Source organism: Salmo salar, chromosome 14, assembly GCF_965601325.2.
Source record: "Salmo salar chromosome 14, fSalSal1, whole genome shotgun sequence".
NCBI classification, from domain to species: domain Eukaryota; kingdom Metazoa; phylum Chordata; class Actinopteri; order Salmoniformes; family Salmonidae; genus Salmo; species Salmo salar.
The window spans coordinates 1,790,230-1,814,247 of NC_138304.1; the positions used below are offsets into that span (position 1 = coordinate 1,790,230).

At 42.1% G+C, this 24,018-nt stretch overlaps 1 protein-coding gene across 2 annotated transcripts in view; it reads left to right on the plus strand.

Moving 5' to 3' along the window:
• Positions 1–24,018, plus strand: part of asap1a (ArfGAP with SH3 domain, ankyrin repeat and PH domain 1a) — a 191,057-nt gene that overhangs the window by 50,313 nt on the left and 116,726 nt on the right. For both annotated transcript variants that reach the window (XM_082960687.1, XM_082960688.1), the window contains one exon: positions 21,070–21,142. In XM_082960687.1, coding sequence (XP_082816813.1) covers positions 21,070–21,142 — 73 coding nt within the window. The remainder of the gene's footprint in view (positions 1–21,069; positions 21,143–24,018) is intronic.

Genomic DNA, 24,018 nt, shown 5'->3' on the forward strand with positions numbered 1-24,018 from the left:
GTCACTTCCCTGTCAGTCTGTCTTTGCACAGGTCAGTGGAAGACACGTACCTGTTTACCATTTATATAAAAAAATATTACTTTTATTTTATCAGGGAGTCATACTGAGACCAAGGTCTTTTGTACAGATGAGTCCTGAATTGCATAAATTACAAAAAATACACACATCTAAATACAAAATGCAAGCAGACAGAAAACCTTGGTCATAAAAAACAACACGCATTCATTAGTAATAAGATCCTCAATCAGTAAAGGAGGAAATGTTGCTTACCTGTTGTCACTACATTCCTAAAGAAAATTATATACTTTCTACTCCATATATTTTCCCTGACACCTTTCGTGACGTGACTATCCTTTATCTGATGACTGTTATTTATCGAATCAATCTGTGTTTGTTACTCGATTAAATTAATCATGTAACAATTAACTCATTAGGAATTTGGCGCACTATATCCAGGGGGCACTATAAGTTACTATATCCAGACTTAAACTCCTATAGATATCTCTTACATCAATAACAGTCAATTATTAATTATTACCTCATCAATCTCATTCTGAACGTCGCATAATCCTTGGATCCGCAAGAACCCTAGCCCTGAATATTCAGTACAACACAAATTGATTGAATCATTTATTTACTAACTAAATAATAACACAGAATACACATACACACTTACATGAGATAAAAAATCCCTAGTGGACTGACAAGATATGATGGCTGTAACAACACATATGGAGGGGTAGGTAAAGCGAGGGAGAGACCAGAAGAGACAACATTTAGATACATTTGGAAGCTACGCTCACAGAAATATTAATACTTAGCACCCTAACCACCGCTCATTCGGATTAGAAATGCAATATACACACTTACATGAGATAAAAAAACCCTAGTGGACTGACAAGATATGATGACTAACGGTCAAAGGTTTAGAACACCTACTCATTTAAGGGTTTTTCTTTTGACTATTTTCTACATTCTAGAATAATAGTGAAGACATCAAAACAATGAAGTAACATATATGCAATCATGTAGTAACCAAAAAAGTGTTAAACAAATCAAAATATATGTTATATTTGAGATTCTTCAAAGTAGCCACCATTTGCCTTGATGACAGCTTTACACACTCTTGGCATTCTCTCAACCAGCTTCACCTGGAATGCTTTTCCAACAGTCTTGGAGTTCCCAAATATGCTGAGCACTTGGACAATCGCCCAACATCAGTGCCCAACTTCACTAATGCTCTTGTGGCTGAATGGAAGCAATGTTCCAACATCTAGTGGAAAGCCTTCCCAGACAAGTGTAGGCTGTTATAGCAGCAAAGGGGGGACCAACTCCATATTTATGCTCATGATTTAGGAATGAGATGTTTGACGAGCATGTGTCCACCTACTTTTGGACATGTAGTGTAGCTAACATTAGACTATAACTAGCAATGCAAATGGATTTCTGAGATACGAACAATATTACCACACAGATCATACACTTAACGTTAGCTAGCCAGCCAGCCAGCTAACGTTAGCTAGCTAACTAACAATACGCTTCAACTTGCGATGAAAATGACTTTCTGACAAAATTAGAAAATCTGAAAATGTAGCTAGTTAGACTCTTACCTGTATACATGGATGAACGCTTCTCCCTCTCTGTCACGGATGACATGGTTGCCCTAAGTTTGAAGATGTAAGACAGCTGTTTTAGACAACAGCCTTCTGTGTTCTCTTTTCAACTCCCTCCACATTTGCAATCAAACACCAGAATTTTCTCCATATCCTTAGCTATCATAGTCTTTTTCCGCCATGCTTTCCACTGATTTCAAAACTCAATCAACTTCTTCCATGACAAAAATACTGTTGATTGCAGTTTCTTCTCCATCACTGTCATCAGAAGACTCTACAATGTCTGGTTCAATACATTGTTTTTTAAACCTAAATCAGGGATTTCCTCATTGTCTGATACATTTTTGGAGCCAGAGTCAGCCAGCATGGCACGACCATCCTCCAGAAAGTAGTCCATCGACTTTATCCCACTGATCTTTGTCAATTGCGCCTGCTAAATTCAGGGCAGAAATGTTGTTGAGAGAGGTAGCAACACTTTTGCAGTTCTCCATATATTTACATTTTATTTGTCACATACACGTGTTTAGCAGATGTTATTGTGGGTGTAGCAAAATGCTTGTGTTTCTAGCTCCAACAGTGCAATAATATCTAACAAGTCATATTTAACAATTTCACAACAATACACACACACACATCTAAAGTAAAGGAATGGAATTAAGAAAATATAATTAAATGGATGAGCAATGTCAGAGTGGCATAGACTAAGATACAATAGAATACAGTATATACATGAGTCATGCAAAAAATGTCAACATTAATTAAAGTGGCCAGTGATTTCAAATCTATGTATATAGAGAAGCAGCCTCTAATGTGCTAGTGATGGCTATTTAACAGATTGATGGCCTTGAGAAAGAAGCTGTTTTTCAGTCTCTCGGTCCCAGCTTTGATGCACCTTGTACTGACCTCACCTTATGGATGATAGCGGAGTGAACAGGCAGTGGCTTGGGTGGTTGTTGTCCTTGATTATCTTTTTGGCCTTTCTGTGACATCGGGTGCTGTAGGTGTCCTGGAGGGCAGGTAGTTTTCCCCGGTGATGTGTTGGGCGGACTGCACCACCCTCTTGAGAGCCCTGCAGTTGCGGGTGGTGCAGTTGCCATACCGGGCAGTAATACAGCCCGACAGGATGCTCTCAATTGTGAATCTGTAAAAGTTTGAGGGTTTTAGGTGCCAAGCCAAATTTCGAGCTCTTGCACTTTCTTCACCACACTGTCTGTGTGGGGGGGACCATTTCAGTTTGTCAGTGAACGCCGAGGAACTTGAAGCTTTCCACCTTCTCCACTACTGTTCCGTCCATGTGGATAGGGGGGTGCTCCTCCTGCTGTTTCCTGAAGTCTATGATCAGCTCCTTTGTTTTGTTGATGTTGGGTGAGTGGTTACACTCCCAGGGCCCTCACCTCCTCCCTGTAGGCTGTCTCATCATTGTTGGTAATCAGGCCTACTACTGTTGTGTTGTCTGCAAACTTGATGATTGAGTTGGAGGCGTGCATGGCCACACAGTCATGGGTGAACAGGGCGTACAGGAGGCGGCTGAGCACGCATCCTTGTGGAGCCCCAGTGTTGAGGATCAGCGAAGTGGAGGTGTTGTTTCCTACCTTCACTACCTGTGGCCCGTCATGAAGTCCACGACCCAGTTGCACAGGATGGGGTTCAGACCCAGGTTCTGGAGCTTAATGATGAGCTTGGAGGGTGCTATGGTGTTGAATGCTGAGCTGTAGTCAATGAACAGCATCCTTACATAGGTATTCCTCTTGTTCAGATGGGATAGGGTAGTGTGCAGTGCGTTGGTGATTGCATCGTCTGTGGATCTATTGAGGTGGTAAGCAAATTGAAGTGGGTCTTGGGTGTCAGGTAAGATCGAGGTGATATGACCCTTGACTAGTCTCTCAATGCACTTCATGACAGAAGTGAGTGCAACGGGCGATAGTCATTTAGTTCAGTTACCTTTGCTTTCTTGGGTACAGGAACAATGGTGGATATCTTGAAGCATGTGGAGACAGCAGACTGGGATAGGGAGAGATTGAATATGTCCATAAACACACCAGCCAGCTGGTCTGCACATGCTCTGAGGACACAGCTAGGGATGCCGTCTGGGCCGGCAGCATTGCGTGGGTTAACACGCTTAAATGTCTAACTCACATTGGCCATGGAGAAGGAGACCCCATAGTCTTTAGTAGCGGGCCGCGTCGATGGAACTGTGTTATCCTCAAAGTGGGTGAAGAAGCTTGTCCGGAAGCAAGACGTCGATGTCCGCAACGTGGCTGGTTTTCCCTTTGTAGTCTTTATTTTTTTTGATTGTCAGTAGACCCTCCCACATTGTAAATAGACCCCGTAGACCGTTATTGTAGCCAACATCCAATGGAACAGCAGGGCGCGAAATACAAAACATCAAAAATCTAATGATTTCAATATCTCAAACATACGACTATCTTACACCAGTTCATATTTATATCCAAAAACAGCATTTTACATTGGCGCGTGATGTTCAGAAAATGTATTCCCACCAAAACCTCCGGTGAATGTGCACATCAATTTACAAAAATACTCATCATAAACGTTGACAAAATATATAACAATTATTTAAAGAATTATACATAGACTACTCCTGGATGCAACCGCTGTGTCAGATTTTAAAATAGCTTTACGGAGAAAGCACATTTTTCAATATTCTGAGTACATAGCTCGCCATCACAGCAAGCTATACATACACCCGCCAAGTTCGGTGTCACCTAAACTCAGAATTAGTATTATAAATATTCTCTTACCTTTGCTGATCTTCGTCAGAATGCACTCCCAGGACTGCTACTTCCACAAGAAATGTTGTTTTTGTTCGAAATAATCTATATTTATGTCCAAATACGGTTTTGTTTGTGCGTTCAGGTCACTATCCAAAGGCATAATGCGCAAGAGTAATTCGAGACACGAAAAGTCAAAATGTTCCATTACTGTTCATGGAAGCATGTCAAACGTTGTTTACAATCAATCTTTATGGTATTTTTAACGGAAAAATGCGATAATATTCCAACCGGACAATAGCGTATTCATTCCAGAAGAAAAAGGAGGTGCACGCTGTCGGGCTCGCGCATCACCAAGTCCTTGGTCCTCAGGCAGTCCACTCATTGACTGAGCTCCTATTTTCTGGCCGGTTACAGGAGAATGATGAAACAACTTTCTGAAGGCTTTTGACAGCCAATGGAAGCCTTAGGAAGTGCAACGTGACCCCACAGACACTGTAGTTTTGATAGGGATTCAAAAGAACTACAATTCTCAAATCTCCCACTTCCTGGTTGGATTTTTCTCAGATTTTTGCCTGCCACATGAGTTCTGTTATATTCACAGACATCATTCAAACAGTTTTAGAAACTTCAGAGTGTTTTCTATCCAAATCTACTAATAATATGCATATTCTAGTTTCTGGGCCAGAGTAGTAACCAGTTTAATTTGGGTACGTTTTTCATCCGGCCGTGAAAATACTGCCCCCTACACCTTAACAGGTTAACTGACTTGCCTAATTAAATAAAGGTTAAATTATAAAAAATAAAAAACATATATCTTGTCTGAGCCGTTGAATTGCGACTCCACTTTGTCTCTATACTGACATGTTGTCTGTTTTGATTGCTTTACAGAGGGAATAACTACACTGTTTGTATTCGGCCATATTCCCAGTCACCTTGCCATGGTGAAATGCGATGGTTCGCGCTTTCAGTTTTGCGCGAATGCCGCCATCCCTCCATGGTTTCTGGTTAGGGTAGGTTTTAAGTCACAGTGGGTACAACATCTCCTTTACGCTTCCTGATAAACTCAGTCACCATATCAGTGTATTCCTCTATTTTGTTCTCGGAGGCTACCCGGAACATATCCCAGTCTGCATAATTAAAAACAATCTTGAAGCGTGTATACCGATTTGGTCAGACCAGCGTTGAATAGTTCTTAGCACAGGTTCTTCCTGTTTGGGTTTCTGCCTATAGGGAGGGAGTAGAAAAATTGTGTCTTGACCAGATTTGGAGGGCCGGGGAGGGCCTTGTAAGCATACCAGAATTTGGAGTAGCTGTGGTCGAGTGTTTTAGCAGCACAAGTACTTCAGTCAATTTGTTGATAGAACTTTGGTTGCGTTTTTCTCAAATTTGCTATGTTAAAACACACAGTTACAATAAATGCCACCTCAGGATATGTGGTTTGCATAAAGTCCAGTGAAGAATATACACAGCTGTGACTATAACCGAAGAGCATTTGATTGAGGTATTCTAGTTCGGGTGAACAAAAGGACTTGAGTTCCTGTATGTTATCACAATCATACCATGAGTAGTTATTCATGAAACATACACCCCCACCCTTCTTCTTCCTGGAGAGATATTTATTCCTGTCTGTGCGATGAACTGAGAACCCAACTGGCTGTACAGACTCAGACAGTATATCCCGAAAGAGCCATGTTTCCGTGAAACAGAGAATGTTATAATCCCTGATGTCTCTCGACGGAAATCCTCTCCCTGAGCTAGTCAACATTGTTATCCAGAGACTGAAAATTAGCGAGTAATATAATCAGAAGCGGTGGGTGTGTGCTCGCCTCCTGAGTTGGACTAGAAGTCCACTCCGAGTACTTCTTTTCCGCCAGCAGCGTTTTGGATCAACCTCTGGGGGGTACGAACAAAGGATCCGATTCGGGAAAGTTATGTACCTGGTCGTAATGCTGGTAATGTTTACCGCCGCTTTGATATCCAAAAGATCTTCCCGGCTGTATGTAATAACACAAAATATTTCCTGGGCTAATAATGCAAGAGTAACACATTAAAAAAAAGTTTCCTATGAGCTAGAAACACAGCAGCCCTATCCGTCGGCACAAATTTCTTATAGGCCTATAGAGAGAATCAACCAATTCACACACACAGCCCCGTGAAAGGACCCATCAATCAAGCCACCAATGTATGTCAGACACAAGCACATTTTTATCCTTTCCTTAAAACGTATAAAAGAAACTAAGCCTAACATCGTAAAGTAGGCTATAAGATAATGAATTGACAAAGAAAGTATGAAAGAGAAAGACAGCTATGCAATATTATGAAGATGAAATTGATAATCATTCAAAGAGAAAGAAATACACACATGTCCATAGCATATTTATCAGTGTCAATAACTCTATGAATTAAGAAAAGATTCTGTATCAAATTATACCATGCCAGGTTGGAGAGGAATGGTGCATTGTTCATTTGACACAACATCGGCGCATTATAGGCCTCAGAGCCAGAACATCAAGTGCCATAGCCTATAGGCTAGCGTTTCTACCCCCCTTGCGTCTAGCCGGATGTTTCTACCCCCCCTGCGTGTCTAGCCAGATTAGTTTCTGTAGCATCAAATGACAGTTGGAATGAGGAGATGGACTAAGTTAGCAAAACAATTGCTTATAATCATTTACCAGAATGCAGCAGTCACCACTAGCTGTCTGAATCGCCGTGTCTCCAGCTCGCCTAGCGTAGTAGCGACTACTGAATTGGCTCCCTGGCTCACCTATTGCCACTCATTGGACCCATTGATCACTCGGCTACACATGCCTCTCCCTCTCTCTTTCTATTCTGGTTAGAGCCAGTTTGCGCTGTTCTGTGAAGGGAGTAGTACACACCGTTGTACGAGATATTGAGTTTCTTGGCAATTTCTCGCATGGAATAGCCTTCATTTCTCAGAACAAGAATAGACTGACGAGTTTCTGAAGAAATTTCTCCAGACACTCAACTAGTCTAAAGAAGGCCAGTTTTATTGTTTCTTTAATCAGTACAACAGTTTTCAGTTGTGCAAACATAATTGTAAAAGGGTTTTCTAAAGATCAGTTAGCCTTTTAAAATGATAAACTAGCTAACACAATGTGCCATTGGAACATAGGAGTGATGGTTGCTGATAATGGGCCTCTGTACGCCTATGCAGATATTCCATTAAAAATCTGCCGTTTCCAGCTACAATAGTCATTTACAACATTAACAATGTCTACACTGTATTACTGATCAATTTGATGTTATTTTAATGGACCGAAATTTTTTGCTTTTCTTTCAAAAACAAGGACATTTCTAAGTGATTCCAAACTTTTGAACGGTAGTGTACATCACATGATCTAGGTCTAGTTGAGGAATGTTGATCCATCTTTCTCTGAAAATGCTGTTTTCTAATTGCTATATTGTCATGACAAACGTTAAATTGGTAATTTCTCTATCTATCTCTCTCTCTCTCGATCTATCTATATACATCTCTCTCTCTCTCTCTCTCTCTCTCTGTCCCCCTCTCCCACCATATCTGTCAACCACGAGAAAAAACAGGACAGGATGATCACAGAACTCTGTGGACTTCCAGGCATTTCCTCATCTGGCGCATACTGTAACATACCAAAAATATTCCAAAGGAAATGAGCGTAGCTTTTCCCCATGGGGACCAGCCTTACTTTGGCCCAGTTCTGCCTGCATTACCCATGCCCCTATTTCACTATTGCAATTTAATCAGACTCAGAGAGATGCTTTCCATGCCAAAACATCAGTCGTATCCTATCAAAAGGGGTAACCTTTTTCTTACAGAAAACAGCACTGTACTGTGACACATTCGTGCTGTTAACTTCATTGCTGCCTTCTCATATAAGAAAGGGTACAACCTAAATCGCACTGCCGACAATAAGATTAATCTTAATCTAATCGTTCAGTTTAGTTTTGCGTTGTCAACAGGAGTTATTAGGAGCTTGTTTAGTGCCTAATTTCCAATGTCTTCACAATTCTGTGTGATTGTAATTTTGTTAAGTTGAGCTTCTTCAAATGGTAAACCTGATCATCTTTCAAAGAAACTTGAAACTGCATGGTTTCAGTTTGTGGGCTTCAAATGTATTTTGTTAGTCATTCCAATTCTGCAGTTTTCACTACCACTTTAACAAAACATTTAAAATGTTGCTAAATATCCCCTCACCCTGTTGTTGCTAGGCTACGTGCTTTCATTGAGCTCTCCTGTGGAATGCTAAGTGCTTTTGCCTTTAGCCTGAATTACAGTAGCTTGGTCTATTTATTTTTTTATTTTTTATTTCACCTTTATTTAACCAGGTAGGCCAGTTGAGAACAAGTTCTCATTTACAACTGCGACCTGGCCAAGATAAAGCAAAGCAGTGTGACAAAAACAATAGTTACACATGGGATAAACAAACATCAAACGTCAATAACACAATAGAAAAATCTGTATACAGTGTGTGCAAATGAAGTAAGGAGGTAAGGCAATAAATAGGCCATAGTGGCGAAGTAATTACAATTAACACTGGAGGGATAATGTGCAGATGAGGATGTGCAAGTAGTAATACTGGTGGGCAAAAGAGCAGAAAAACAAAAACAAATATGGGGATGAGGTAGGTAGTTGGTTAGATGGGCTATTTACAGATGGGCTGTGTACAGCTGCAGCGATCTGTGAGCTGCTCTGACAGCTGATGCTTAAAGTTAGTGAGGGAGATAAGTCTACAACTTCAGTGATTTTTGTAGTTCGTTCCAGTCATTGGCAGCAGAGAACTGGAAGGAAAGGCGGTCAAAGAAGGTGTTGGCTTTGGGGATAACCAGTGAAATATACCTGCTGGAGCGCGTTCTACAGGTGGGTGTTGCTATGGTGACCAGTGAGCTGAGATAAGGTGGAGCTTTACCTAGCAAAGACTTACAGATGACCTGGAGCCAGTGGGTTTGGCGACAAGTATGAAGCGAGGACCAGCCAGCGAGAGCATACAGGTAGCAGTGGTGGGTAGTATATGGGGCTTTGGTGACAAAACAGATGGCACTGTGATAGACTGCATCCAATTTCCTGAGTAGAGTGTTGGAGGATATTTTGTAAATGACATCGCCGAAGTCACGGATTGGTAGGATAGTCAGTTTTACGAGGGTATGTTTGGCAGCATGAGTGATGTTACACAGTAATTGACTTTGTTCTTGTTTTGAGACAAATCACACATTTCATTCCTTGAAAGTTGGCAGTGAAGGTTCAGGTGTTTAGCACTAGAGAAATCGTCAACATGCGATTTCCCCCCCCCCCCCCCAAAAAAAAAAAAAATCCACTAATCTGTCCTCGGGTCCATGCTAATTGTTTTGAGAAGGTAATTTATTTGATTTAATTAGGTTTTATTTATGTTGCATATTAATATCACTGAGCAGCTAACAAAATGGCCTGTTTTGAGAAATCTTTTTTAAAAAAACTACAGAATTCATTAGAACATGAAGAAGGCTCTGTTGAATAAGCCTTTATGCGATTTTTCAACCCTTGCCCTTTTATCAAAATTCAATCAAATGTTGGTCACATACAGTTGAAGTTGGAAGTTTACATAGACTTTAACCAAGTACATTTAAACTCAGTTTTTCACAATTCCTGACATTTAATCCTAGTAAAAATTCCCTGTTTTAGGTCAGTTAGGATCACCACTTTATTTTAAGAATGTGAAATGTCGGAATAATAGTAGAGAGAATGATTTATTTCAGTTTTTATTTCTTTCATCACATTCCCAGTGGGTCAGAAGTTTACATACACTCAATTAGTATTTGGTAGCATTGCATTTAAATTGTTTAACTTGGGTCAAACGTTTTGGGTAGCCTTCCATAAGCTTCCCACAATAAGTTGGGTGAATTTTGGCCCATTCCACCTGACAGAGCTGGTGTAACTGAGTCAGGTTCCTAGGCCTCCTTGCTCGCGCACGCTTTTTCAGTACTGCCCACACATTGTCTATAGGTTTGAGGTCATGGCTTTGTGATGGCCACTCCAATACCTTGACTTTGATGTCATTAAGCCATTTTGCCAAAACGTTGGAAGTATGCTTGGGGTCATTGTCCATTTGGAAAACCCATTTGCGACCAAGCTTTAACTTCCTGACTGATGTCTTGAGATGTTGCTTCAAAATACCCACATAATTTTCCTACCTCATGATGCCATCTATTTTGTGAAGTGCACCAGTCCCTCCTGCAGCAAAGCACCCCCACAACATGATGCTGCCACCCCCGTGCTTCACAGTTAGGATGGTGTTCTCCAGCTTGCAAGCCTCCCCCTTTTTCCTCCAAACAATGGTCATTATGGCCAAACAGTTCTATTTTTGTTTCATCAGACCTGAGGACATTTCTACAAAAAGTACAATCTTTGTCCCCATGTGCAGTTGCAAACCGTAGTCTGGCTTTTTTATGGTGGTTTTGGAGCAGCTGATTCTTTCTTGCTGAGCGGCCTTTCAGGTTGTGTCAATATAGGACTCGTTTAAGTGTGGATATAGATACTTTTGTAACTGTTTCCTCCAGCATCTTCACAGAGTCCTTTGCTGTTGTTCTGGGATTGATTTGCACTTTTCGCACCAAAGTACATTCATCTCTAGGGGACAGAACGCGTCTCCTTCCAGAGCGTTATGACGGCTGTGTGGTCCTATGGTGTTTATACTTGCGTACTATTGTTTGTACAGATGAACGTGGTACCTTCAGGTGTTTGGAAATTGCTCCCAAAGATGAGCCAGTCTTGTGGAAGTCTACAATTTTTTTTTTCTGAAGTCTTGGCTGATTTATTTTTATTTTCCCATGCTGTCAAGCAAAGAGGCACTGAGTTTGAAGGTAGGCCTTGAAATACATCCACAGGTACACCTCCAATTGACTCAAATTATGTCAATTTGCGTATCAGAAGCGTCTAAAGCCATGACTTTATTGTATGGAATTTTCCAAGCTGTTGAAAGGCACAGTCAACTTAGTGTATGTAAACTTATGACCCACTGGAATTGTGATACAGTCAATTGTAAGTGAAATAATCTGTCTGTAAACAATTGTTGGAAAAATGACTTGTGTCATGCACAAAGTAGATGTCCTAACTGACTTGCCAAAACTATAGTTTGTTAAAGTATACCCACATCTCCAAGCACCTCTTCACCGGAGTAGAGTTTAGTACGGTAGAGCACACTAGAGTACAGTATAATTTACTGTATTCTACCATACTTTAATTTACTATACTTTATTCTGCTGTATTGTACTGTTCTTTACTGTACTGAACTATACTCTGCTGCACTGTACTAAACTATATTCTACTGTACTGTGCTGTGATGTCCACATTTGTGAAACATAGAGATCTCTGATTGGTACAGATTTGGTCCGTGGAATTGCCCTACAACATCTTCCTTTGGTTCACAGCCTTACATCCCATCTGGGTTTGAAGACTGTTGTCCAAGAAAAGCAAAAAAGACTGGGAAGATGGTTTCTATGGTTACTATGTGTGAATACCCCTCATCAAGCCTCTGTCTGTGAAACTGGCCTCATGGGAGCAACAGTACACACACACAGTCTCTGATATGAATACTGCATCTGCGTTAACACGCTTGGGCACATGCCAAATCAATATTCCTTTATTTAATTTATTTTGCTTTATGTAAGGGTGTTCTCCAGTGCTGTACTTTACTTGTGCTAATGGATGTTGCTTTGTCTTATCCTTTTTGCTTTGAATATGAGGGGTTGGTACGTTGGATCCTCTTGCTATTATATTATTGATGGCCATAAATGCATTGTGGTGAAATTGATTCCTCACTAATGTAGGGAAGGAATGGATCTTTCCCCTTTCGGTATAAATGGCACCACCTCCCTTTCCATAGCACACATTGAACTGCTTGAGTCAGCAATTATAAAGCCTGAATTGCTCTGTCAAATGGCAGTGTTAGTGTGGTTTCGGTTCCCATCAATTTATGATTGTCTTTACCATACCGTGTACCTTATCACACAAGGCTTATGTTGGTCAATGCTTTCTTTACATCTCGTCATGTCAGTTACCTTGTATTAAGTGTGTTGTTCTTAAGTTTTCAAAAACGGTAACAGCAAGCTGTTTTATTTTTTTGACCGCCTTACAACAAGGATTCACAAGCACCTCTTCTCTTTGAGGTATCTTTGTTGGGAGTGTTGCATACAGTATTTTGCTTCTCTCAAGCCCTTCGCCTTTGCTGCAGTCAACAAAAAAACCTGCTATTGATTTGGTGTTGCCTCTCTCTTGTGAAACTCTGGGCTACTTGTGAGAGCCTATGACCTTGTGGCCCACTGAATAGCTGGAGGTCATTCAACGGTGATTTGAGGAGAAAATGGTGCCATGTAGATAGAACTTCTATGCTGCAAGATTTGAATTCTCAAGTTATTTTCTCTCAATATGCTACTACCAAGGGCGTATTTAATCAAACATGACCTCAGATTAAATGAATAAAAATTCCACCTTGTGCCATGATGATGAATTTGGGGAGTCATATAAAGGTGTGAAAATAAAACATATTCAGTACCAGTCCAAAGTTTGGACACAGCTACTCATTAAAAGGTTTTTCTTTATTTTTACTATTTTCTACATTGAAGAATAACAGTGAAGACATCAACACTATGAAATAACACATGGAATCATGTAGTAACAAAAAAAGTGTTAAACAAATCAAAATATGTTATACATTTGAGATTCTTCAAAGTAGCCACCCTTTGCCTTGATGCCAGCTTTGCACAATCTTGGCATTCTCTCAACCAGCTTCATGAAGTAATTACCAGGTGTGCCTTGTTAAAAGTTAATTTTTGGAAGTTCTTTCCTTCTTAATACATTTGAGCCAATAATTTGTGTTGTGACAACATAGGGGTGGTATACAGGTAAAAGACCAAGTCCATATTATGGCAAGAACAGCTCAAATTAGCAAAGAGAAATGACAATCCATCATTACTTTAGACATGAAGGTCAGTCAATGTGGAACATTTCAAGAACTTTGAAAGTTTATTCAACTGCAGCCACAAAAACCAACAAGACCTATGGTGAAACTGACTGTCATGAGGACCGCCACAGGAAAGGAAGACCCAGAGTTACCTCTGCTGCAGAGGATAAGTTCATTAGGGTTAACTGCACCTCAGATTGCAGCCCAAATAAATGCTTTACAGAGTTCAAGTAAAAGACACATCTCAACAACTGTTTAGAGGAGACTGTGTGAATCAGGCCTTCATGGCTGAATTTCTGCAAAGAAACCACTACTAAAGGACACCAATAAGAAGACACTTGCTTGGGCCAAGAAACACGAGCAATGGACATTAGACCGGTGGAAATCTGTCCTTTGGTCTGGTGAGTCCAAATTTGAGATTTTTGGTTCCAACCGCCATGTCTTTGTGAGACACAGAGTAGATGAACGGATGATCTCTGCATGTGTGTTTCCCACCGTGATGCATGGAGGAGGTGGTGTGATGGTGTGGGAGTGCTTTGCTGGTGACACTGCTTGTGATTTATTTAGAATTCAAGGCACACTTAACCAGCATGGCTACCACATCATTCTGCAGTGATACGCCATCCCATCTGGTTTGCGCTTAGTGGGACTATCATTTGTTTTTCAACAGGACAATGACCCAACACACCTCCAGGCTGTGTAAGGGATATTTGACCAAGGAGAGGGATGGAGTGCTACATCAGATGACCTGGCCTCCACAATCACCCGACCTCAACCCAATTGAGATGGTTTGGGATGAAGTGGACCGCAGAGTGAAGGAAAAGCAGTCAAGAAGTGCTCAGCATATGTGGGAACTCCTTCAAGACTGTTGGAAATGAATTCCTCATGAAGCTGGTTGAAAGAATGCCAAGATTACAAAGCTGTCATCAAGGCAAAGGGTGGCTAATATAAATATATTTTCATTTGTTTAACACTTTTTGGTTACTAGAATATTCCATATGTGTTATTTCATAGTTTTGAAGTCTTCACAAGAGCATGGTGTTTGCAACGCCAGCATGGTGTTTGCAACGCCAGCATGGTGTTTGCAACGCCAGCATGGTGTTTGCAACGCCAGCATGGTGTGTGCAACGCCAGCATGGTGTGTGCAACGCCAGCATGGTGTGTGCAACGCCAGCATGGTGTGTGCAACGCCAGGGTTGTGGGTTCGATTCCCACGTGGGGGCCAGTTCAAAAATAAAATGCATGAAATGAAATGTATGTTGCTCTGGATAAGAGCGTCTGCTAAATGACTAAAATGTAAATGTAATAAAATATAAAGAAAAACCCTTGAATGAGTAGGTGTCCATACTTTTGACTGGTACTGTGTGTGTCAGTATAAGAGCTATTTGTTATTGTAGTTTGGTCAGGACGTGGTAGAGGGTATTTGTTTTATGTGGGCCGGGGTGGTGGTTTATTTAGTAGGGCGTTTGATTTATTATTTCCGGGTTTTTGGGTAATGTTCTATGTTTGTATTTCTATGTGGTCTCTGGTCTTTTGTATTTCTATGTCTGGTTTATTGGGGTTGGACTCTCAATTGGAGGCAGGTGTTTTCTCGTTGCCTCTGATTGGGAGTCCTATTTATGGGTATGTATTTGGTTTAGTGTTTGTGGGAGATTGTTTGTTTTTTGTTTTGCATGTGTGAGCCTGACAAGACTGTTTTGTTGTTCGTGAGTTCTTCGTTGTTTTGTTATTTTGGTGTTCACTTTATTTTCAAATAAATATCAAGATGAGCATCCACATTCCTGCTGCGTTTTGGTCCTCCATTCCAGACGACAACCGTTACAGTGTGTATATTCCTCACTTCAGAGATACCATGCTGTACTGTAAACACATACCACCAAACTTAGTTGTTTGGCAATAAAGTATCTTGTATTAGTAAAAAGTAATATTAAACTGTTCCTGTGTCTGTGTTATAAAAGTGTAATTGCTTTTGGAGCAACGTTTTATTAGCATGTTACAAAATACTTTAATTGCATTTTAATTGCATAGCAATGAGCTGAGTTTAACTACTGTACACGAGGAATAGTGACTGTTCCTTATTCCACTTATGTAATAACTTCATTATTATAACATTATATAGCAATTTCTAAAGTCCTATGTAACAACAATGTTGCTCTTTTAAGAATCACTAAGTTACCCCACATGTTTAAAAACTGGATGTCAATTGTTACTGTATTACCTTATGTCACTCATTATGAAAATAGATTTGTTAGTCATTTTTAAGATGCAAAAGTGGTTTTCTCTAATGTTGAGGTGATTTCATGTCCCTCCATGTATTTAACTCTAGGCTATAGGCTATATTAAGATTCATATCTGAGAGCTCTCCAAACCATGTGCTTATGGTCATATATCTAAACTAATTCAACTAACTGTTATAGTTTTTGGTTCTTCATCATCATCATCACCATCGCAGCTTGCTAGCTGCTATTCGAGTGACTACTGGCTAAAGCCAGTCCCGGAGCAAGAACCAATTAGCTTGGAGCTAGCCCATGCTAGGCCCTTTCTCCCGGCTAGCTAAAAAGGCCCATCAGCCACTCCTGGGCTACAATACCCGGACCCCTTCTACTGCCGGTACGGGGCACGGAACCCCGCCGATTCCTCACGACTGGACTACGACCTAATCTGCTCGAGGGGGTACTCAACTGGCCTCTACATTGCGTCGTCCCCTGAATGCCCATCTTCTAGCCGCGACCCGCTAGCTGCGGCCTGCTAGCTGTCTAGAGCATATTGGACTGTTAGCTGTATAGCTCCATCGGCCAATTTCTCGGGCCACTATACCTATTTTGCCAATTGGACTTGGACCCCTCTGCTACTCGGAACCCTACTCATCCATCACGACTGGTCTATCGACGTCACCACACGCGGAGGCTAAAACAGATTTTCCTCCGTCGAGACGTCCCTCTAAGGCCCTTCTGCTAGCTTGCTAGCCCCGGTCTGCTAGCTGTCTGAATCGCCGTGTCTCCAGCCAGCCCAACCACTCACTGGACCTCTATTGATCACCTGGCTACGCATGCCTTTCCCTAATACCAATATGCCTTGTCCATTACTGTCCTGGTTTGTGATTGTCTTATTTCACTGTAGAGCCTCTATCCCTGCTCAATATGCCTTAACCTACCATTTAGTTCCACCACCCACATATGCGGTGACATCACCTGGTTTAAACGTCTCGAGACAATATCTCTTTTATCATTACTCAATGCCTAGGTTTACCTCCAATGTACTTACATCCTACCATACCTCTGTCTGTACATTATGCCTTGAATCTATTCTATTGCGCCCAGAAACCTGCTCCTTTTACTTTCTGCTCTGAACGCACTAGACGACCAGTCCTGATAGCCTTTAGCCGTACCCTTATCCTAATCCTCCTCTGTTCCTCTGGTGATGTAGAGGTTAATCCAGGCCCCGCAGTGCCTAGCTCCACTCCTACTTCCCAGGTGCTCTCATTTGTTGACTTCTGTAACCGTAAAAGCCTTGGTTTCATGCATGGTAACATTAGAAGCCTCCTCCCTAAGTTTGTTTTATTCACTGCTTTAGCACACTCTGCCAACCCGGATGTCCTAGCCGTGTCTGAATCCTGGCTTAGGAAGACCACCAAAAACCCTGAAATTTCCATCCCTAACTATAACATTTTCCGACAAGATAGAACTGCCGAAGGGGATGGTGTTGCAATCTACTGCAGAGAGAGCCTGCAGAGTTCTATCATACTATCGAGGTCTGTACCCAAACAATTCGAGCTTCTACTTTTAAAAATCCACCTTTCCAGAAACAAGTCTCTCACCGTTGCCGCTTGCTATAGACCACTCTCTGCCCCCAGCTGTACCCTGGACACCAGATGTGAAGTGATTGCCCCCCCATCTATCTTCAGAGCTCGTGCTGCTAGGTGACCTAAACTGGGACATGGTTAACACCCTGGCCATCCTACAATCTAAGCTTGATGCCCTCAATCTCACACAAATTATCAAGGAACCCACCAGGTACAACCCCAAATCTGTAAACACGGGCACCCTCATAGATATCATACTAACCAACTTGCCCTCCAAATACACCTCTGCTGCTTTCAACCAAGATCTCAGCGATCATTGCCTGCATCCCTAATGGGTCTGCGGTCAAACGACCACCCCTCATCACTGTCAAACGCTCCCTAAAACACTTAAGCGAGCAGGCCTTTCTAATCCTCACCGTCTTAAATAAGCATGCCCCATTCAAAAAATGTAGAACCAGGAACAGATATAGCACTTGGTTCACTCCAGACCTGACTGCCCTTGACCAGCACAAAAACATCCTATAGTGTTCTGCATTAGCATCGAACAGCCCCCGTGATATGCAACTTTTCAGGGAAGTTAGGAACAAATATACACAGGCAGTTAGGAAAGCTAAGGCTAGCTTTTTCAAGCAGAAATTTGCATCCTGTAGCACAAACTCAAAGTTCTGGGACACTGTAAAGTCAATGGAGAATAAGAGCACCTCCTCCCAGCTGCCCACTGCACCGAGGCTAGGAAACACTGTCACCACTGATAAATTCACTATAATTGAGATTTTCAATAAGCATTTTTCTACGGCTGGCCATGCTTTCCAACTGGCTACCCCTACCCCAATCAACAGCCCTCCACCCCCCACAGCAACTTGCCCAAGCCTCCCCCACTTCTCCTTCACCCAAATTCAGATAGCTGATGTTCTGAAAGAGCTGCAAAATCTGGACCCCTACAAATCAGCCGGGCTAGACAATCTGGACTGTCTCTTTCTAAAATGATCTGCCAAAATTGTTGCAACCCCTATTACTAGCATGTTCAACCTCTCTTTCGTATCGTCTGAGATTCCCATAGATTGGAATGCTGCCGCTGTCTTCCCCCTCTTCAAAGGGGGAGACACTCTAGACCCAAACTGTTACAGACCTACAGTGGGGGAAAAAAGTATTTGATCCCCTGCTGATTTTGTACATTTGCCCACTTACAAAGAAATGATCAGTCTATAATTTTAATGGTAGGTTTATATGAACAGTGAGAGACAGAATAACAAAAGAATCCTGAAAAACGCATGTCAAAAATGTTATATATTGATTTGCATTTTAATGAGGGTTAGGGCATTTTAAATAAGTATTTGACCCCTCTGCAAAACATGACTTAGTACTTGGTGGCAAAACCCTTGTTGGCAATCACATAAGTCAGACGTTTCTTGTAGTTGGCTACCAGGTTTGCACACATCTCAGGAGGGATTTTGTCCCACTCCTCTTTGCAGATCTTCTCCAAGTCATTAAGGTTTCGAGGCTGACGTTTGGCAACTCGAACCTTCAGTTCCCTCCACAGATTTTCTATGGGATTAAGGTCTGAAGACTGGCTAGGCCACTCCAGGACCTTAATGTGCTTCTTCTTGAGCCACTCCTTTGTTGCCTTGGCCGTGTGGTTTGGGTCATTGTCATGCTGGAATACCCATCCACAACCCATTTTCAATGCCCTGGCTGAGGGAAGGAGGTTCTCACCCAAGATTTGACAGTACATGGCCCCGTCAAATGATGCAGTGAAGTTGTCCTATCCCCTTAGCAGAAAAACACCCCCAAAGCATAATGTTTCCACCACCATGTTTGACGGTGGGGATGGTGTTCTTGGGGTCATAGGCAGCATTCCTCCTCCTCCAAACACGGCGAGTTGAGTTGATGCCAAAGAGCTTCATTTTGGTCTCATCTGACCACAACACTTTCACCAGTTGTCCTCTAAATCATTCAGATGTTCATTGGCAAACTTCAGACAGGCATGTATATGTATTATTGAGCAGGGGACCTTGCGGGCGCTGCAGGATTTCAGTCCTTCACGGTGTAGTGTGTTACCAATTGTTTTGTTGGTGACTATGGTCCCAGCTGCCTTGAGATCATTGACAAGATCCTCCCGTGTAGTTCTGGGCTGATTCCTCACCGTTCTCATGATCATTGCAACTCCACGAGGTGAGATCTTGCATGGAGCTCCAGGCCGAGGGATATTGACAGTTCTTTTGTGTTTCTTCCATTTGCGAATAATCGCACCAAATGTTGTCACCTTCTCACCAAGCTGCTTGGCGATGGTCGTGTAGCCCATTCCAGCCTTGTGTAGGTCTACAATCTTGTCCCTGACTTCCTTGGAGAGCTCTTTGGTCTTGGCCATGGTGGAGAGTTTGGAATCTGATTGATTGCTTCTGTGGACAGGTCTTTTATACAGGTAACAAGCTGCAGTTATGCGCACTCCCTTGTCACCTCGCTCCTCCGCACACTCCACTGGCTTCCAGTTGAAGCTCGCATCTGCTACAAGACCATGGTGCTTGCCTACGGAGCTGTGAGGGGAACTTGACCTCCGTACCTTCAGGCTCTGATCAGTCCCTACACCCAAACAAGGGCACTGCACCTCTGCGGAAGCACAGTTCCCGCTCAGCCCAGTCAAAACTGTTCGCTGCTCTGGCACCCCAATGGTGGAACAAGCTCCTCACGATGCCAGGACAGCGAAGTCAATCACCACCTTCCGGAGACACCTGAAACCCCACCTCTCTAAGGAATACCTGGGAAAGGATAAAGTAATCCTTGTAACCCCCCTGGCCCCTCAAAAAAGATATTGATGTACTATTGTAAAGTGGTTCCAATGGATATCATAAGGTGAATGCACCAATTTGTAAGCAAACGTACAAAATCAGCAGGGGATCAAATACTTTTTTCCCCCACTGTATATCTATTATTCCCTGCCTTTCTAAGGTCTTCGAAGCGAAGTTAACAAACAGATTACCGATCATTTCGAATCCCACCGTACCTTCTCCGCTATGCAATCTGGTTTCAGAGCTGGTCATGGGTACACCTCAGCCATGCTCAAGGTCCTAAATGATATCATAATCGCTATTGATAAGAGGCATTACTGTGCAGCCGTATTCATCGACCAGGCTAAGGCTTTCGACTCTGTCAATCACCACATTCTTTTTGGCAGACTCAACAGCCTTGGTTTCTCAAATGATTGCCTCGCCTGACTCACCAACTACTTCTCAGATAGTTCAGTGTTTCAAATCGGAGGGCCTGTTGTCCGGACCTCTGGCAGTCCCTATGGGGGTGCCACAGGGTTCAGTTCTCGGGCCGACTCTTTTCTCTGTATACATCAATGATTTTGCTCGTGCTGCTGGAGATTCTTTGATCCACCTCTACGCAGACGACACCATTCTGTATACCTCTTGCCCTTCTTTGGACACTGTTAACTAACCTCCAGACGAGCTTCAATGCCATACAACACTCCTTCCGTGGCCTCCAACTGCTCTTAAATGCTAGTAAAACTAAATGCATGCTCTTCAACGGATCGCTGCCCGCACCTGCCCACACTAGCCTACCTGGTTAAATTAAGGTGAAATGAAAAAATTCAATCAAGTATTTGGCAGCCGTCAAAGAAATGTTTTTTGTTTTCAGATAACCAAATAATATTTGAAGGTATTTAAATAAAGTTTTCTGAGACCTGTATTTGAATATCAAAGAAAACACATGAGTTGCCTTTTAGTTGAAACTCTATATAAACTATATTCAAACTCCTTGAGCATTTCAAAAGTCAAATAAACTACAAAATATAACTATTTTCTGCTTAGGTCTGTAAGGGTCCTCTCTGAAAAATGTTGATCCCCTCAACTTCTACAGTCATCGATGATTATGTTTAAAATATAATTTAACACATGTTCCTCTAATACAAGGATGCACTGTATCTTGAAGACTTTCAAATGTGTCTGATCTCATGTCCCTTTTCTCTTTTATCTCCCCGTCTACAGGCTTTGGATCAAGACCGGACTGCCTTACAGAAGGTTAAGAAGTCTGTGAAAGCCATCTACAACTCTGGTCAAGGTAGTCTCGTCCTCTTACTCAGTCCATCCTCCTACACGTCTCCGAAAGGCCTCATCCTCTCAACTGTTCTGGTTTTGCGCCTCCCAATTTTTTTTTAAAGCCCAAATATCTAGCTCAGTGCATGAAATATGTGATTCATCACATATATATGTGTTATTGGTTTTCTTCCTGTATGGACCACATACAGTGGGTGTATAGTTCTGACCATTCAAAAGGTAGTTTTCCTGTTTTACCTCAGTGAAGGAGACCCATGGCACACCATGTGGCAGCAAACACAATTTCAAGTTTGTGTGTTACAAGCTAGTGTACCGTCACAGTGGAGGGAGTTCAAATATCAAAAGCTGAATTTTAAAACATACACGTCTGAATGACAGTCCCAGCTACCAACACCTCATAGTTTTTCCCCACAATTTATATTGGTGTCTTTAATGGTCACACGAGGCATGAGCAATATTCTCTGGGGAAATGGGACTGAAAGGCATTCGATGCGAGGTCAGACTGCTCTGAACTTTAATTCACATATAAGTGACGATACTTTGTCATCCTGTGTCCCTCCAATATAAATCGATGCAAGGCTTTCACAACGACTTCACCATAGAATGTCTGTCAACTATGGAATGTGTGTCAGGGACATTATTTTTTTAATATTTGATTGGGTGGGACAACAATATGTTATTCCGGCAACCGCTTTGTTTTTACTGCTTACACCTAATGACTATATTACTAGGTTATTACAGCTTCAACCTGTAGCTGTATGCTCAATCTTCCTAAAGCCGGTTCCATTCTATCCAACCCCCCAGCTGTCTACTGCTGCCCCCTTATTAGCCCATGTGTCAACCCTGGAGGGATATTCAACCACAAAGGTCAGGACATGCACAATGCCCTTATGTCCAATGCCCTTGCCCTTTCTCAACTTAACTCAATATCTGTGATGGCTTAAACAAGTCAGAGCTACATGCTGGAATGGCCTTTTTGCCAATTTCATACAATTATTTGTTGTGAAACAATACAAAATATTCCTTATCACTAGATTTACAATAGAAGGACACTTGGTTGGGTCTTGAAGAAGTCAGCAGGGGCTGTGGTTCATTAGAGCTAACTGCTGCAGTTCAGATTTAAACTTAGCTTGAGCCTTAAGTCCCTTATTGACCTGTAGTAGGTTGGTGACCTCCCAAGGGATCAATAATCCTCCAAGACAAAAATCTATATGGGGGAAACACTGCATTTTCAATGCTGCCTAGCAATGGTTAGCTACTGCTACTTGAATGTGAATCAGGTGAAATCCAATGGTCTCTGCGGAGAAGGCTTCTGTGGTAGGTTCCATATTAGGACATTACTTTTCTATTCAAGAAAAAAATGTATTGAACGTTCGGTGTAGGCCACCTAGGATTCATGTGGCTGCGCCATTGATAGGATATAGGGGTGTTTGTGTTCGTAATACACGTTAGGCCTGTAACCCCATTGACTGCTAAATGGTAGGGCTGAACGATATGGGCAAACATTCTAACTGTTATTTTAATTTATCCAAATATTGCGTTTTGACTTGCCATTTAGATGCAGCCACTGTTGGAATTTGAAATAAAATGATTATTCTAATTCTGTAGTTGGAATAGAATGGGCACTTTCAATGCAGTGTGGTTTGACATGTTAATGAATGAATAAGCCAGGGAGGCATTATTGTGACAGGGTAGGTACCAAAGTGTTGGTCAGTGTGTCCCAGGCGACCCTAATAAGATGTTATGTTTCTCTTTATTTACATATCATCATGCTTTGCCTATTCCTCTTTGAATTAGAACATATCGTTGCACAAAAAACATGCTGATCTCGGCCTACACTACCACTGGTATCTGGCTGTATTAGCTAGCGACGTTTACTCTGACTCAGTACATTTATACTAAACAAAAATATAAACGCAACATGTGAAGTGTTGGTCCCATGTTTCATGAACTGAAATAAAAGATCCCAGAAATGTTCCATTCGCACAAAAAAACGTATTTCTCTCAAATTCGACCTGTATGCTGAATCTTCCTTTAGCCTGTTCAATTCTATCCACCCCCCCAGCTGTCTACTGCTGCCCACATGCCTTATTAGCCCATGTTTGTTTATATCCCCTAAAACTTGATTGGCGTCAACCTGTGGTAAATTCAATTGATTGGACATTATTTGGAAAGGTACACACCTGTCTATATAAGGTCAAAATAATTGTCCTTAGAGCTCCGTGACAGGATTGTGTCGAGGCATAGATCTGGGGAAGGATACCAAAAAATGTCTGCAGCATTGAAGGTCTCCAAGAACATGGTGGCCTCCATCAATCTTAAATGGAATAAGTTTGGATCCACCAAGACACTTCCTAGAGTCTTTCCTACAAATTGGGAAAAAATGGGGGAGAAGGGCCTTGATCAGGAAAGTGACCAAGAACCCGATGCCCACTCTGACAGAGCTTCAGAGTTCCCCTGTGGAGATGGTTATCCTTCTGGAAGGTTCTCCCATCTCTGCAGCACTCCACCAATCAGGCCTTTATGGTAGAGTGGCCAGACGGATGCCACGCCTCAGTAAAAGGCACATGACAGCTCGCTTGGAGTTTGCCAAAAGGCACCTAAAGTACTCTTAGACCACGGAAAACAAGATTCTCTGGTCTGATGAAACCAAGATGGAACTCTTTGGCCCGAATGCCAAGCGTCACGTCTGGAGGAAATCTGGCACCATCCCTACGGTGAAGCACAGTGGCAGCATTATGTTGTGTGAATGTTTTTCAGCTGCAGGGACTGGGAGACTAGTCAGGATCGAGGGAAAGATAAACGGATCAAAGTACAGAGAGATCCTTGGTGAAAACCTGCTCCAGAGCACTCAGAACCTCAGACTGTGGCAAAGGTTCA